Raw genomic sequence first — 13,168 nt, forward strand, 5'->3', positions numbered from 1 at the left:
AATGATGGGATGAAGCTAATTAGATATTGGCACAGATGGGGTGGGATGGAGGCAGGGCTGAAAGGGTTGACTAGGAGAGGGGACAGCAACAGAGACACACAGATGCATAGAAAGACAGATTGATCAGCTAACAGTCTGATAACGATAGAAAGAGACCCAGAAAGCCAGATGGATGGACTGATGCTGGATGGAAGGCATGAATGAAAGACCAGACGACACAATAAACAGATAACTGAGTAGAATACATTTCCCGCCAAAGGAGGAAAACGGAAGGGGTAAAACAGATGGATGGAAGCCGTCGAAATGAAAAGACCATGTAATGCAGCTGAACTGCAGGATGGATGAGAGAGGACTGAGGGATGACCGAGGGATGGAGTGAAAGAGGGCGAAGAACAGAGGGAAAAAGCAAACCACAGACTGAGTCAGGGAATTATCCTTGTCTGGTCTTGTTAACTTGACATGGGCCACGCCTGGAAGGGAAACAGACAGACACAGTGCAAGAACAACTGAGAAAAGTGGAGAGAGACAGATGACGACAGGGTAGAGAGAGAACGTATACCGGTACTTTAAGAACATAAAAAGCAGAAAAAATAGTGTCAAATGGGAAAAAACAAATCCGGATATGGGAGTGACAGAGTATGAAACAAAGATCCATACAATGAAGTCGTGTCTAAGCCTACAATGCTATAGCTCTCAGTAAACACTGTCTCTGAAAGGAGACAAGGCAGAACTCCAGTACTGAGGCTTATTTTACCACAAGCTGCTATGCGTTGCCATTTTTTGATTACATGACTCTGACTATTTCAAATGGTCTGTCTTATCTCCCCCAATTTAGAAATACATTGTAAACTAATTCAAACCACATGGCTGGGCAGGCACCACAAAACACCCTGCCACCACTGAACTGATAGTGTCCAGAATGGCGTAACTATTTAACCACCACAATCTTAGCACAGCAATTCTGGCAGATCCCAAATATGGCACTGACTATACAGCGGTTGTACAGCCAGGGCCAGAAACCAGTGCCAGTCCCTGGGATGTTTCTGAGTGATCCCTGGGTTAGTTATCTTGTGAAGAAACTAGAGAGCCTGGGCGATATGTTCAAGCCAGTTTGGCACAGTGTGCTGAAATGAAGCAGTCATGGCCAGATAACACAGACCAGTGTTAAATGAGAAACCAGTCCGTCTGTGGATTCTTACAGATTACATGTAAGGTCCCCTGTGGAGTTCATTTGTCAACAAATTTTACAGTTTACAGTAATAGCTATTAAAATAACCATTACTAAGAGCCATTAAAGCACATTGTGTGCAACCTAAATGATAGCAAATGTAATAATTTCATTTCTCTTTCCTCATAAAACATGCACAATTACTTTCTATACATTCTGCATTCTCCATACATGTAATTTAGTTAAGAGGCCATGCATGCATTGCTATCACACATAGATATCACCCACTGACAGCCTGCTTCACCAAGTGGCAAGCTCAGTATGCAGTTACCACCTCGTTTAATGACGGCTGTGACATCTCACTGATCATGAATGATGTTTCCACAGCTCGAGAAATATGCTGAAGGAGAGAAGAGAGTCGGCCGTGGAATAAGTCACACAACATTGACCTTCAAGACTTGAGTTTGATACTCGCCATTTGGGTTACATTTCAGCATTGTTAAAGTGTAGCGTTAAAATATGCACTTTCACAATGCTGAACACAGGTTACCATGTGATGGGTGAGAAGTGACTTGTATCACCCTGATAACCTGGTAGAATACAATCAGGAATTTATATGCACTTATTCACCACCACTATATATCTCCTACATAATATGGGTCACTATAGGTATAAGAGGTTGACGACTAGCCATACTTATGAGTGATCACAACTGATCAGTGGGATAAATATTTGTCATAACAAAAATGGAGCTAAAAAAAATCCACTGGCTAGCTTTAAAACAGAGAGGTGGCTAATACTAGAGAAATGCAAACATTTACATACATACACAGTGTATTGGAACTGCATATGCCTTTTGGTGCATGCACCTTTTGACAGAAGCAAACCTGTCCAGACAACACAAATATCAACAGCAAAAAAGGGAAAAAAGAAATCGAGGACTGCAAAAAGGAGGAGAATTTCAACAGGCCTCACTAAAAAAATACAGAGGCAGAAACCAGAGGGAATAATTAAACTGAAATGAATACAAGGGATGTGTCGAAGAGGGGAATGTCTCTTTTTGTAGTTCAAAAAAAAAAATCGAGATGGAAGGCAGCTACAGAAGGAGAGGCAGGGGAAGGTGTACAAGTCTTTCACTGTGCCCTCATTAGCGCCAGATGAAAGTGTTAAATGAAAATGTGTGCCTTTGTGTGTGCATGCCAGTGTGCAGGGGACGGGGCACAACGCATCTGTTTGTTGTGTATTCATGTGGTGCCCTTTACTAAATGTCACACTAATCTCCCATCAGGTCAAAGAGAGCACATCTACTGTTATTCATCAGCAAGTGACAGAGTGAGTGATACAGGGATGGATGGGTTCTTGAAAGGAGAAAGGGATCGAGCAGTAAAGGCAGCATAGAAAAAAAAGGATAGGGGAATGGATGAGTGGGCAGAAAGGAGACAGAAGAAAGACAGGTAAAGTCTTGAAGGAAGATGATGACGGATGGTTGAACAAGAGAAAAGGGAAAGTGATGCAAAGAATGGAAGAAGCATTATAAATGGCCATAGATTTGAGCTTATGTCAAACATAATCATTTCTGGAGGGCATAACGTAACATAACAGTTGGACTTTGTGCAGGTGTTCCTTAATTGTAACTCACTTAAATATGCAGTGTATCACATACACCCAGTATGGAAACATACATACAAACGAGTGACCATAGCAAGCAATTTCTATTCAGATACAGGGCTTCCTCAAGATTTTGGACCTTCATTTGGGTGAATAAAGTGACTGAATGTCTGACCTGAATCTGGCCACAAGGCTGTGGTTAAAACAGACAGACAATCCTTGAACATTATAGGTTTAAAATTCTCAGAGGCTATTGAGACATTTGAATACTGAGTTCTTAGAGGCCTGAAACAACAAGTTCTCATTCCTGAGACTCGACATCAAAACGCAGCGAATCCACTCCTGAAAAGTACAAATTTCATCTGAACTGGCCAGCCTGGTTTAGTGAAAGCTGAAAAAATAAGGAAAGAAAACAGTGAAGGAGTGCTCCATTCTCCAGCTGCCATCTCAGTAATGACTAATTGAGGTTACCACAGCAATATGGAACTGGGATGTGTGTCTGCTGAGCATCATTGTAATCAGACTGGGCTGTTTAACACACACATACATACAGTCTCACAAACAAGTTAGCTGACTCGAACATACTTCGATATTGCACAAAGACTACATACTACTGTAGTTGTATAGACTTGTAGATGTATAGTTGTTAAAAAACATTCACACATGCATGTTTGCAAGCTCACATACAGACGCAGCAAATGTGCTTCAGAAACAGCGTAATAAATGACAGGAGTGGCTAATTAGATTTAACAGTGTAAGTGGATCTCCATGGTTATTTCTAATCCAAATATGTTTTTTCAGTTTGAGATAAAGTCAATGACCTGTAATTACTTCTGGGTTTGTATTAGACTCTGTTATATGACAGAAAGCCAGTTTTGGGGTTTGGGAAGTTCTTTTTGGTGAAGTTTATTTGTGTGTGTATGTGCTCATTCAGGATTTTGGACTGACAGGAAATTGGTGTCCCTTGTGGCTTTGGATGAATACAGTGAAAGTTAGAGAGAGAAGCAGTTTCAATCTGCTACGGCTGTGTGTTTGTTTTTATTGAATTCTATAATGGACAGTTTCTTGTACTAATACACAGGGCTAACAGAGTCCTCTTTAGAAGTGTCTAGAACATACATAATTGTGCACACATTTGGAAGCACTGTATCCATCCATCCATTTTTGTAACTGCCTGTTTAATTAATGGTCAGGCTTGGGCCTATCCGAGCTGTCATAGCGCAAAAGGTGGGGCGCACACTGGACAATATGCATATGTATCTCAGAGCTAATACCAAGGGACAAGCACCCATTCCTGCTCACATTCAGACTTATAGTTTACTTACAATTTAGATTAATCAGTTAACCTAATATTCATGTCTTCTAACTGTGGGAAGAAGCCAGAGTACTTGTTGAAAACCCACCTAAGCAAAGGCAGAAGATGCAAACTCCACACAGAAAGGCTCGAGCTGGCCAGTGTATTTAAACCCAGGACCTTTTTGCTGTTCTATACTTTAAATCTGCAGAATAATTCACAAACATGCAGGCACACAAATCATGGACAAGCTATTGAAAATATCCACTTTAAAAAATAAGGATGTTTAATGTTGATAACATTCAAACTCATACACTCACCTGCAGCGCTGCCAGCTGCTCAGACTCAGACTCGCTAGTCTTTAGTCAGCTACTTCCATCTGGTGGATTTTTGGTTTCACAACAACTCCAGTGCTGAGTTTCCCATGTCCATGTGTTAAAAAATGTGTTTATGGGGTTCCTAAACAACACATCAATCTGAGAGTTTTCAGCTTTGTGAGCAGCTCCATTTAATTTAAGAAGGCAAGCAGTTGAGCAAATGAGGGGAAAATGAGATGAAGAGCTTTTGGACTGAAAGCAAATAAGCTTTAGAAGAGGAATAGGGTAAAAATGACTGTTAAATGACATTGGGGCTAGAAAGGTGATTGAAGCAGAGCAAAAGGAGAAAAAGAGAAGAGGAAGTGAATGGGGAAGAAGATAATGAAAAGGAAATGATGAATAAAGAGGAAAGAAGAGAATGATATGTAATGCAAAAAATGAAAGAACTAGAGTAATACAAAGTTAGGTTTGAGGAGGAGGCTGCTGAGGTACGTAACTGATTTTTCTGGCTAGCAGACCATCATTTTGCTATGTTTACTAGGCCTGTTCTCAGCCTTTATTAAATTACATGGTTTCTAATGGAAACCATGTATGTGTCTGTACTGAGTCTACAGTTGTTATTTTACAAGCTTTTAGCTGCGTGCTAAACACGACTGATGCCATGACAATCAAATGGTTTTCACATTTGTTGATGGACAGTCACATGTCCTTGTAAAACCTCCATTCAAATCTCAGATTAGCACTTTCAATTAATAAAAACTGGTTAAAAAAATTGATTCCTAATTTTTATCCAGTTGTCGAGGACAGTGACACGTGAGGAGACAAAGCAAATGAGTCGATAATAAATTCTTGATTCTTTTTAAAGCCTGTTAATGTGTTATACTGTATGTTGTAATGCATACTGTTCTTTTGTCCTTCTGTAGGGTCAGCATTTTTATGAAAGTCACACTGGCCTATATCCAGAACTCACAAACCTTGCTCCATTTGCTGTTAATGTAACATCGCTGTAATCTGAACGCTCTATAAACAGCTGTCAATCACAGCTGATTTAAGGCTCCTTAGCTAGTTAGCAAATAAGTGGTTGCAGACAAAGGGAAGTATTGTCCTGATGTTTCGCTGTGGGAGTCTGGAGCAGACCACCAGCAGAAAGAGTAGCTTCACTTGTTCATTTCTGTTTTTGATGTTCTGCAAGAACTTGGTTGAGCGGAGGCACGGTCAACTTTACCACCCCGCGATTTACCTCTCTTTCCCTCTCTGTCTCTCATTCTCGCTCTCTCTCTCCTTCTCTCAGCTTTGCCAAACCACTGTCTCTATAGCTGTCTGTCTCCCCTCCAGCAAAAACCACTTAGCAGAGAATCTCAGACACACGCATTCACACATGAACACATACACTTTCCTCCCAGGGTCAAACGTGGTGCAAAAGGTCATAATGTTAGTTCTTTGCAGACTTCTCTTCAATGGAAACATTTATTCTTCCAAAAAATATCAGAACTTTACCACAATGGTCCAAACTGGTTGAGTCCGGCTATTAAATTGTAAGAATCCGGTTTTGCCCCAAGGCTTGAGCTCATCAGAACAAACAAGCCCATGTGCTGCTAGAAAGTACTGGGCCTCAACCCCCATGTTAGGAAATCATGAAATAGATCAAGCGCACATTATAATCCCTTCCACAGTAACACAATATTGAGGATGTAATCAGTGTGTTTTATGTCTCGGGATAGCATTTCGACACAGATTTCCCTAATTTCTTTTTCATTTAGGTTGGTCGATTTGCAAACACAACAAAACAAAGAAAAAATTGTTTGACTCGAAAATGTTTGGAGTCTGTTTTGTGTCTGTTTTTCCAATTTGCTCTAACAGTTTTTGCAACGGTAATCTATCATAATCATGCACGTACTGAAATTATGTCCTTTTTTTTCTGTTTGTGTGCATTTGTGCGTTCGTTACAGCGTTGAGTCTGTGAATGACGGGCTTTTCCACACAGTTGAGCTGCTTATTCAGAACCACTCACTGAGCCTAGTGGTGGATAACAGCACCAACAAGAGCCTGGGAAAGCTGGCACGCCAGCCCTCCGTCGACCACAACACCCAGCTTTACATAGGAGGTACGCACACGCATTTCTTCATAAACACGATTCATTTGCGGTACACAGATGTTACTTTGGCCTACCCTACTTTTTGTTTGCTGTGCAGCGCATGGGTACATACGCGTATAGGCACACACAACATGCAAACGCGCACGCAGACTAACGCACACTAAATCACAGCAAGGGTTGTGGTAAGGAAGTGGAAAACTGTTTTTATTCAACTTTTTCTTCAAGAAAGAGGGTAGACACGCCTCTGAGAACAGTAACTCCTTTTTTCTCGAGTAAGAGAGACATACTGTTATTGTGCAATAGTGAGAGCTGCAATGCCGTATTCTTGTTGTATTTCAGTGTAAGTCAAGCCAGAATGAAACCAATAAAGGAAATATCTTAATCAAACATTATACTATACTTTCCATTGTTATTACTGCTCATTTCTGTCTGTTTCTGGTTTTATTTTCACCAATTCCCAGGAGTGCCATCCCAGGTCGTGGCCTCAGGTCTGCGTCCAGGGCCTGAACGATCCCCTCAGGGTTTTAGTGGCTGCGTCCACAATGTCCAGATCAATGGGGAGCCTCAAGACCTGAGTTATAGATCCAGAGGAGCAGGACAGCTACAAAGAATTGAGGGCAAGGTAATTACACAACGGCTGGCATAGATTCCACAGCATTTACTAGAACGCACAGTAGCATGTTAAATGTAAAGTATTATAAGTTCATTCAGTGCTGTTAAGAAACCTTGAAGGTTTTATTGAGAACTCTATGGCCTACATTGGTTTTGTAACTCATAATCCCGTAACTCTGTCCTGTAAGTTCGCCTATCAACATATCATCAAAGAAAGTTATGTTTGGCAATAGTAGGAGGACATCTGGCTGAAATACCATGTAAAAAAATCATAGTGAAAACCCTTATGACAGCAGTGTTCTGTTTTGGGTTCAAAGCAAGGATCCAATCCAAGCAAGTGTTCACTTTCATAATATAAGCCACTGTAGAAGTCTGATGAGTTTTAAGGCACTTCAACAAAGTCAGCAGCTGCTATGGAAAAGTATACACGCTGTCTTTCCAATTTGGAAACATATTTAATCTGGACCCTTGAAGGGCTGCAGCATTAAGGCAACATCAAAAAATTTCTCTGGTTGCGCCACCTACCTCCATGTCGTTTCTAACAGTGATTTCTTCATTTTATGTTCTGTCACTAGGGTGATGGCATTCTTGCGGGGTGTCATTCGTGCAGTGTTTGTGCACAGGGTGCATGTAGAGAAGGAGGAGAGACGGGAGTAACTTGCGATTGTCCTCCTGGACGCAGCGGGGCTCTGTGTGACCAGACGACAGGCACAAACCCCTGTCAGAACAACAGGTAAGCCAAAATGGCAGAGACATTGTATGTGAGGTGTGAATTTAACTTGCAATTACTAACTCATAGGGGCACACATTCTGTAAAGCGTGCATTTTGTAACAGTTTTAGAAAATGACATTTCTGATTAGTCTTGCTAAGTTATACTGATAGGAGAATGAAAGAAACCCTCGTGTCAGACCCTTTGACCACACACAGAAGCAAAATTTCCCTGGTCAAGCTTTATTTTCTGTTTGTTATATAAAATGAATAATTGCCACCTGTTTGTGATGTTTCTAATGCCATTTTGTCATACAAGCCAGGTCTCTGTTTAGTATAGATTTTGAAATCATGTGGGTTTAGTGGTTTTAAAGCAACCATGGATGAAACCACTTTCCAACCCCAGCATAATTCTCTCCTGTAACATGTTTTCCTTCTGCTCTGCTCTTTCTCCAGATGTTCTCATGGCCAGTGTGTTCCCAAGGGTCAGTCTTACAGTTGCCAGTGTAATGAAGGCTATCAGGGTCAGTTCTGTAACCGACGACAGGAGCCTCCAGCATGCAGGGGGGTTCGCTGTGGCCGTGGGGAGTGTCGGGTGTCAGAAAGGGGAGAGCCGTTCTGTCACTGTCAGCCAGGGTTCACCGGGCCTACTTGTGACACAGGTAACACTGAAAGATTATAAAAAGAAGAAACGGAAATTTGCCGAGAATGAGAGCATATTATGATTTAAAATGTGCTTTTTTTTTAACGCCACCAACATGCAGAAATCACATGTCAAGGAGAAATGGTAAGAGAACAGCTGAAGCGCCACCAACCCTTAAGAACATGCACGTCCACCAGCAAGATTCCCCGCATGGACTGTTCCAGATCCTGCCAGGCTTCACCTGGTGTTTGCTGTAGCGTCACCAAGACCAGACGGAGGAAGGTGGTTTTCCGCTGCACAGACGGCACCTCGTACTCAGAGGAGATGGAAACCGCTCTGGAATGCGGCTGCTCCAAATGTCCGTTGTAACAGCACGGCAGTTTGTTTTGCAGCACTCACCGCCGCCTTTTTGTGAATTCCACACATCAACGAAGTTGTCGCTCGGAGAATTTTCCACATTGATGAGCACCAGCATGACGCAATTTTTAATTTCCACATTTTGTTTGACCGCTGCCAATTTGCTGCCAAGAGAAACGACAAACAGAAACAAAAATGGGACACGTGTGTGTGTTTTGACAGAGAGAAAATATATTGTAAGATATAAGTGAGAAAAAAACATAGAAGTTATTTTTATTATGGATTTTTTTTTCTAAAAGATGATAAAAGGACTGATTTTTGTAATATGTTGATTATATAATGTGTTGCATAGTATAAAAATGTTATTTTTACCTTGTAAGAAGTACACAGCAAAATAGATTAACATTCCTTAAAAGTATATGAATTTATATATGTGTAAATCTATATAAATATTTACCCTAACCCAATGAATTTTATATCTTCTAAGTGTATTTGCATGATGTTAATGTGAGTGCCAATGTGTGGGACACTGGGAGAGAAGAGCAGAGAAGAAGAAGAAGAGCTCTGTTGATTCCACACAAAGGAAAAGGTGGCAGGCTTTTGAAGTCCTCCTTCTTGGAGGCTAAAAGCGAACTGTATGTGCCTAGCTAACCTGCTTCTCTATATAATGGACATTATCCTCACATGTGAGTTCCCATAAAAGACTCTTTTCACAGAGATGATTTAACAGTTTGCTCTAATATTGTGTCATTCTTGTTTGCTGTTGCACGCCACACTTGGAGCCACATAAGGTTTGACATTAAATTGGAAAGGCATCTGCTATTCATTGGAAAATGTTATGAATCAGAAATTCCCATAGAAATCAATAATAATGAAAAACATGCTGTAAATTCAGCATTATGCTCACTCTGAACTGCTGAGATTTAAAACATACACAAGTGGAGACGGGAAGACATCTTTTTTGAGTTATCCTTTTAAATAACAAGAAGTTTTCTCTCAAGAGTCACTTACTGAGTGTAGCTGGTTGTGCTCCGAGGTATTTTTTTACACCCATAACAAATGGAGTGATGTCACACCTGCATAATACCTACACGTCAATGCTGCAATGTGAGATGTCAAACTTGGTATAAATAGCAAATACGCCAATTCTCGCTGTTTGCTATTCAATTAATGCTTAACAAGGACAAACTGTTTCAATAACAACAATACACCAAAGTCGCATGTTTTTGCCTTAACAGATAAGGATGTCAGAAATTATTGAAAAATGTTGCTGATTTATGCAAGTTCACTACTTTTGATGTGCCTGTGTTGAAATCCAAAAGGTTTGCTGCAATATTTTCAACAGCTGCTACTGAATTGTTTTTGGATAAATAAGCATCATAGTGTCACATGTAGCAATTCACACCAGTCCATAACAACAATCAAAATAAATGTGTGGCCTTACGTGGTATACCTCTCCCTAATCTCTTAATTAGATCGTATTTTAAGGTCCTAGGAAATATAAAAACCTCAAATTAAGTAATATAAAGCCTTAACCACGTGGCAGTTCTTTCAGTTTGAAAGATTCTCTGTAGAAAGTGCCTCATAACTTTGTGATGAATGTGAAACTGCAGTACCACGTACTAATTTCTGTGTTTTACCCTCTTTTATAAGAATAGAGCATTTGTTGTGTTACAATAACAATATATAATGCAAGAACCAATATTTGCTTTAAAATGCATATGGAAGGAATCATTTTATTGTAAAGGTGAAGATTTTGGTAATTCAATAATGGTTTTAATTTGAGTGTTGACATTGTTGGTGGAGGTTAAAAACTATTATGTGCTCTTGTTGACCAAAATGTAACTTGCTCCGGTGTGATCACAGCAAACCTCCACCATCACAACTAAAAACAGCTTCTGTCAGTTTGTCACATAAGAGAATCTGATTACACGGAAGAAACAACAACACAACTGAACACAAATACATCACCTGTGCAGTTTCTTATTGCCCACAGTTGACTAACACAATTAAAAGTATTAATATGATGTAACTACTACTGTACTGTTTACTTTATACAATGTTGCTTTGTTTACACAGAGGCAAAGCATCGTCAGTAAATTTACAGGTTTAAAGGTTTGCAACAGTGTTAAAATGATGATTTTCTACACTTTTATTCTTCTTGCTTCTTCACTATGAACATTTTCCTTTCCTTCCCTACTTTTCTTCCAATGTTCAAGAGAATATTATCTTTTCCTCACAGTGTCTCCTTCATTCACAACCTATCCCCTTTCATTTTCCTACTTGTTAGCTTCTATCCTCATTTTTAGAGCAGTTCCAGCCTTTAACTGTCCCCTCTTTTCCTTTTACCCACTGCACATCGTCATATCCTGATACTGATTGCTTAGCTTTTCATTCTGAACAAAATAAAGCACCTCGGTTATTAGTTATTGACAATGAAAATAACTGTAAAATCAAACGTGTATATGTCCTAGGTTTAAAAAACACGATTATGTGAGTGATAATTGATACTTATGTTGAATGTTAAAATTAAACTACCATTGAAACTATAATAATCTTTCATGTGTGAGTTTTTAAATACAGTGTGCCAGTGGAAAGTGTGCTTACTGTACCCAGTCTTCAGTCACTAGAGCTCAATCCACTAGACCTCCTTTGGGATGGGGTGAAATGGGAGATTCACAGCTGTCTTACTTGCAGTATGATGCTGTCATTATGGTCACCATGCAGTATGTCAGTATGGAATGTTTCCAGCACCTTGTTTAATCAATGCCATAAAGAATTAAGTCAAGAAATCAAAGGGGGTCCATCCAGGTTCAAGCTTGGGTCCTGTACCAGAGGCCTGGGAGCTTAAGGGTCCTGCACAGTATCTTTGCTGCTCCGACTTTACTCCTTTGGACAGAGAGCTCGGATTTTGTTCCTGGGATCTGCTGGAGCCACTCTCGTAGCTTTGGGGTCACTGCACCGAGTGCTCCGATTAACGCTGGGGCCACTGTTACCTTCAAACTCCACATCTTCTCGAGTTCTTCTTCAGCTCTTGGTACTTCTCCACCTTCTCATGTTACTTCTTCCTGATGTTGCTGTCGTTTGGTACATCTATCAATGTAGCAGTCTTCCTCTGCTTGTCCACTACGACTATGCCCGGCTGGTTAGTCATCATCTGTGTCTGGAAGTCCCACAGAATCTTAACTCAGTCATTCTGGACCACACTAAGGGGCGACTCCCATTTTGACCTCGGGACTCCCATGCCATACTCGGCACAGATCTTCCTGTATACTATACTACACTTTTTTTTATGGTGTTTCATAAATGCCCTGCCTGCTAGCGTTGTGCACTCTGCTGTTATGTGCTGGATTGTCTGAGGGGCATCTTTACAGGGCCTGCACCTGGGTTCTTACCTGGTGTGATAGACCCCTGCCTCTACGGATCTTGCACTGAGTTTCTTCCTGTGCTGCCATAATTGTGCCTCTGTGCTTTCTTTCAGTCCAGCTTTGTCCAGCCATTGGTAGGATTTCTGAATGTCAACAACTTCTTCTATCCCCTGGCCTTCCATGATGGCTCCTCCTCACTTATAACTCACCAGTTATGGCATTAAACATATTGCTGCTCCTGGGCTGGTCTGCCATTACCCTTGAGTTGTTGCTTTCTGATGGTGTGTTGATGCTGATGGACAGTTGACTGCTGCAGTTAAGACTGATTGCCTCTCCTTGAAAATGCTACTCCATTTGTATTTTAAGTTCACATTTTTGCTTAATACTGATTTGAACTGTAACGTCTGAATTCTAAAAAGTACATGAAAAAAAGGACGTGCCATTCATTTTATTTGAATAAAATTTCATTTAGCGTTTGTAATAGGTTTAGGTTGTAAATGAACACCTGACCTTACCTGATTGGAGGTAAGATGGTTACATAGAAAACTGGGTGTTTGTTATACACTAAAGGAGTATGTGACAGTTATCCTTAGTGGTTGCAAAAGGTGCAAAATGCATCTGCACAGAGATATGCTTTAGTGGTCTTAAACTCAGAAACTCACAAATAAAATGTCTTAAAAGTTTTTAGTGCATGCTATTAACTATTAACATCAATCCAGAAGAATACTTATCTTTGAACTGGTCCAACAGGACAGGTCTGCTTTCATTTTAGACACTGAGAAATGTTTTACTTTCAGAGAAATATAAAAGTGTTTCACTCTGATAACAAGAGTGTTTTGCTGTTTTTTACAGATCACACTGTATGTTATACGAGAGCCTTAACATTTCCCTAATGTTATCTGGTTTGCATGGAATCCATCCCTTTCTACTAATTAGCATGCAGGCAGCTGAGAAAGTCAAAACATCCTGACTAATGTTAATTGCCCAGATTGTTTCT

At 40.4% G+C, this 13,168-nt stretch overlaps 1 protein-coding gene across 2 annotated transcripts in view; it reads left to right on the top strand.

Moving 5' to 3' along the window:
- slit3 (slit homolog 3 (Drosophila)) overlaps nucleotides 1-11,355 on the top strand; it is a 232,959-nt gene extending 221,604 nt beyond the window's left edge. For both annotated transcript variants that reach the window (XM_005919453.3, XM_005919454.3), the window contains 5 exons: nucleotides 6,337-6,491; nucleotides 6,944-7,104; nucleotides 7,670-7,827; nucleotides 8,260-8,465; nucleotides 8,568-11,355. In XM_005919453.3, the coding sequence (XP_005919515.1) occupies nucleotides 6,337-6,491; nucleotides 6,944-7,104; nucleotides 7,670-7,827; nucleotides 8,260-8,465; nucleotides 8,568-8,815 (928 nt within the window). In that variant the 3' untranslated portion in view covers nucleotides 8,816-11,355. The remainder of the gene's footprint in view (nucleotides 1-6,336; nucleotides 6,492-6,943; nucleotides 7,105-7,669; nucleotides 7,828-8,259; nucleotides 8,466-8,567) is intronic.
- The last annotated feature ends 1,813 nt before the right edge of the window (nucleotides 11,356-13,168 follow it).

The sequence above is a fragment of the Haplochromis burtoni genome, unplaced genomic scaffold (genome assembly GCF_018398535.1).
Source record: "Haplochromis burtoni strain Fernald_Lab_line unplaced genomic scaffold, NCSU_Asbu1 Contig_33, whole genome shotgun sequence".
Lineage (NCBI taxonomy): Eukaryota > Metazoa > Chordata > Actinopteri > Cichliformes > Cichlidae > Haplochromis > Haplochromis burtoni.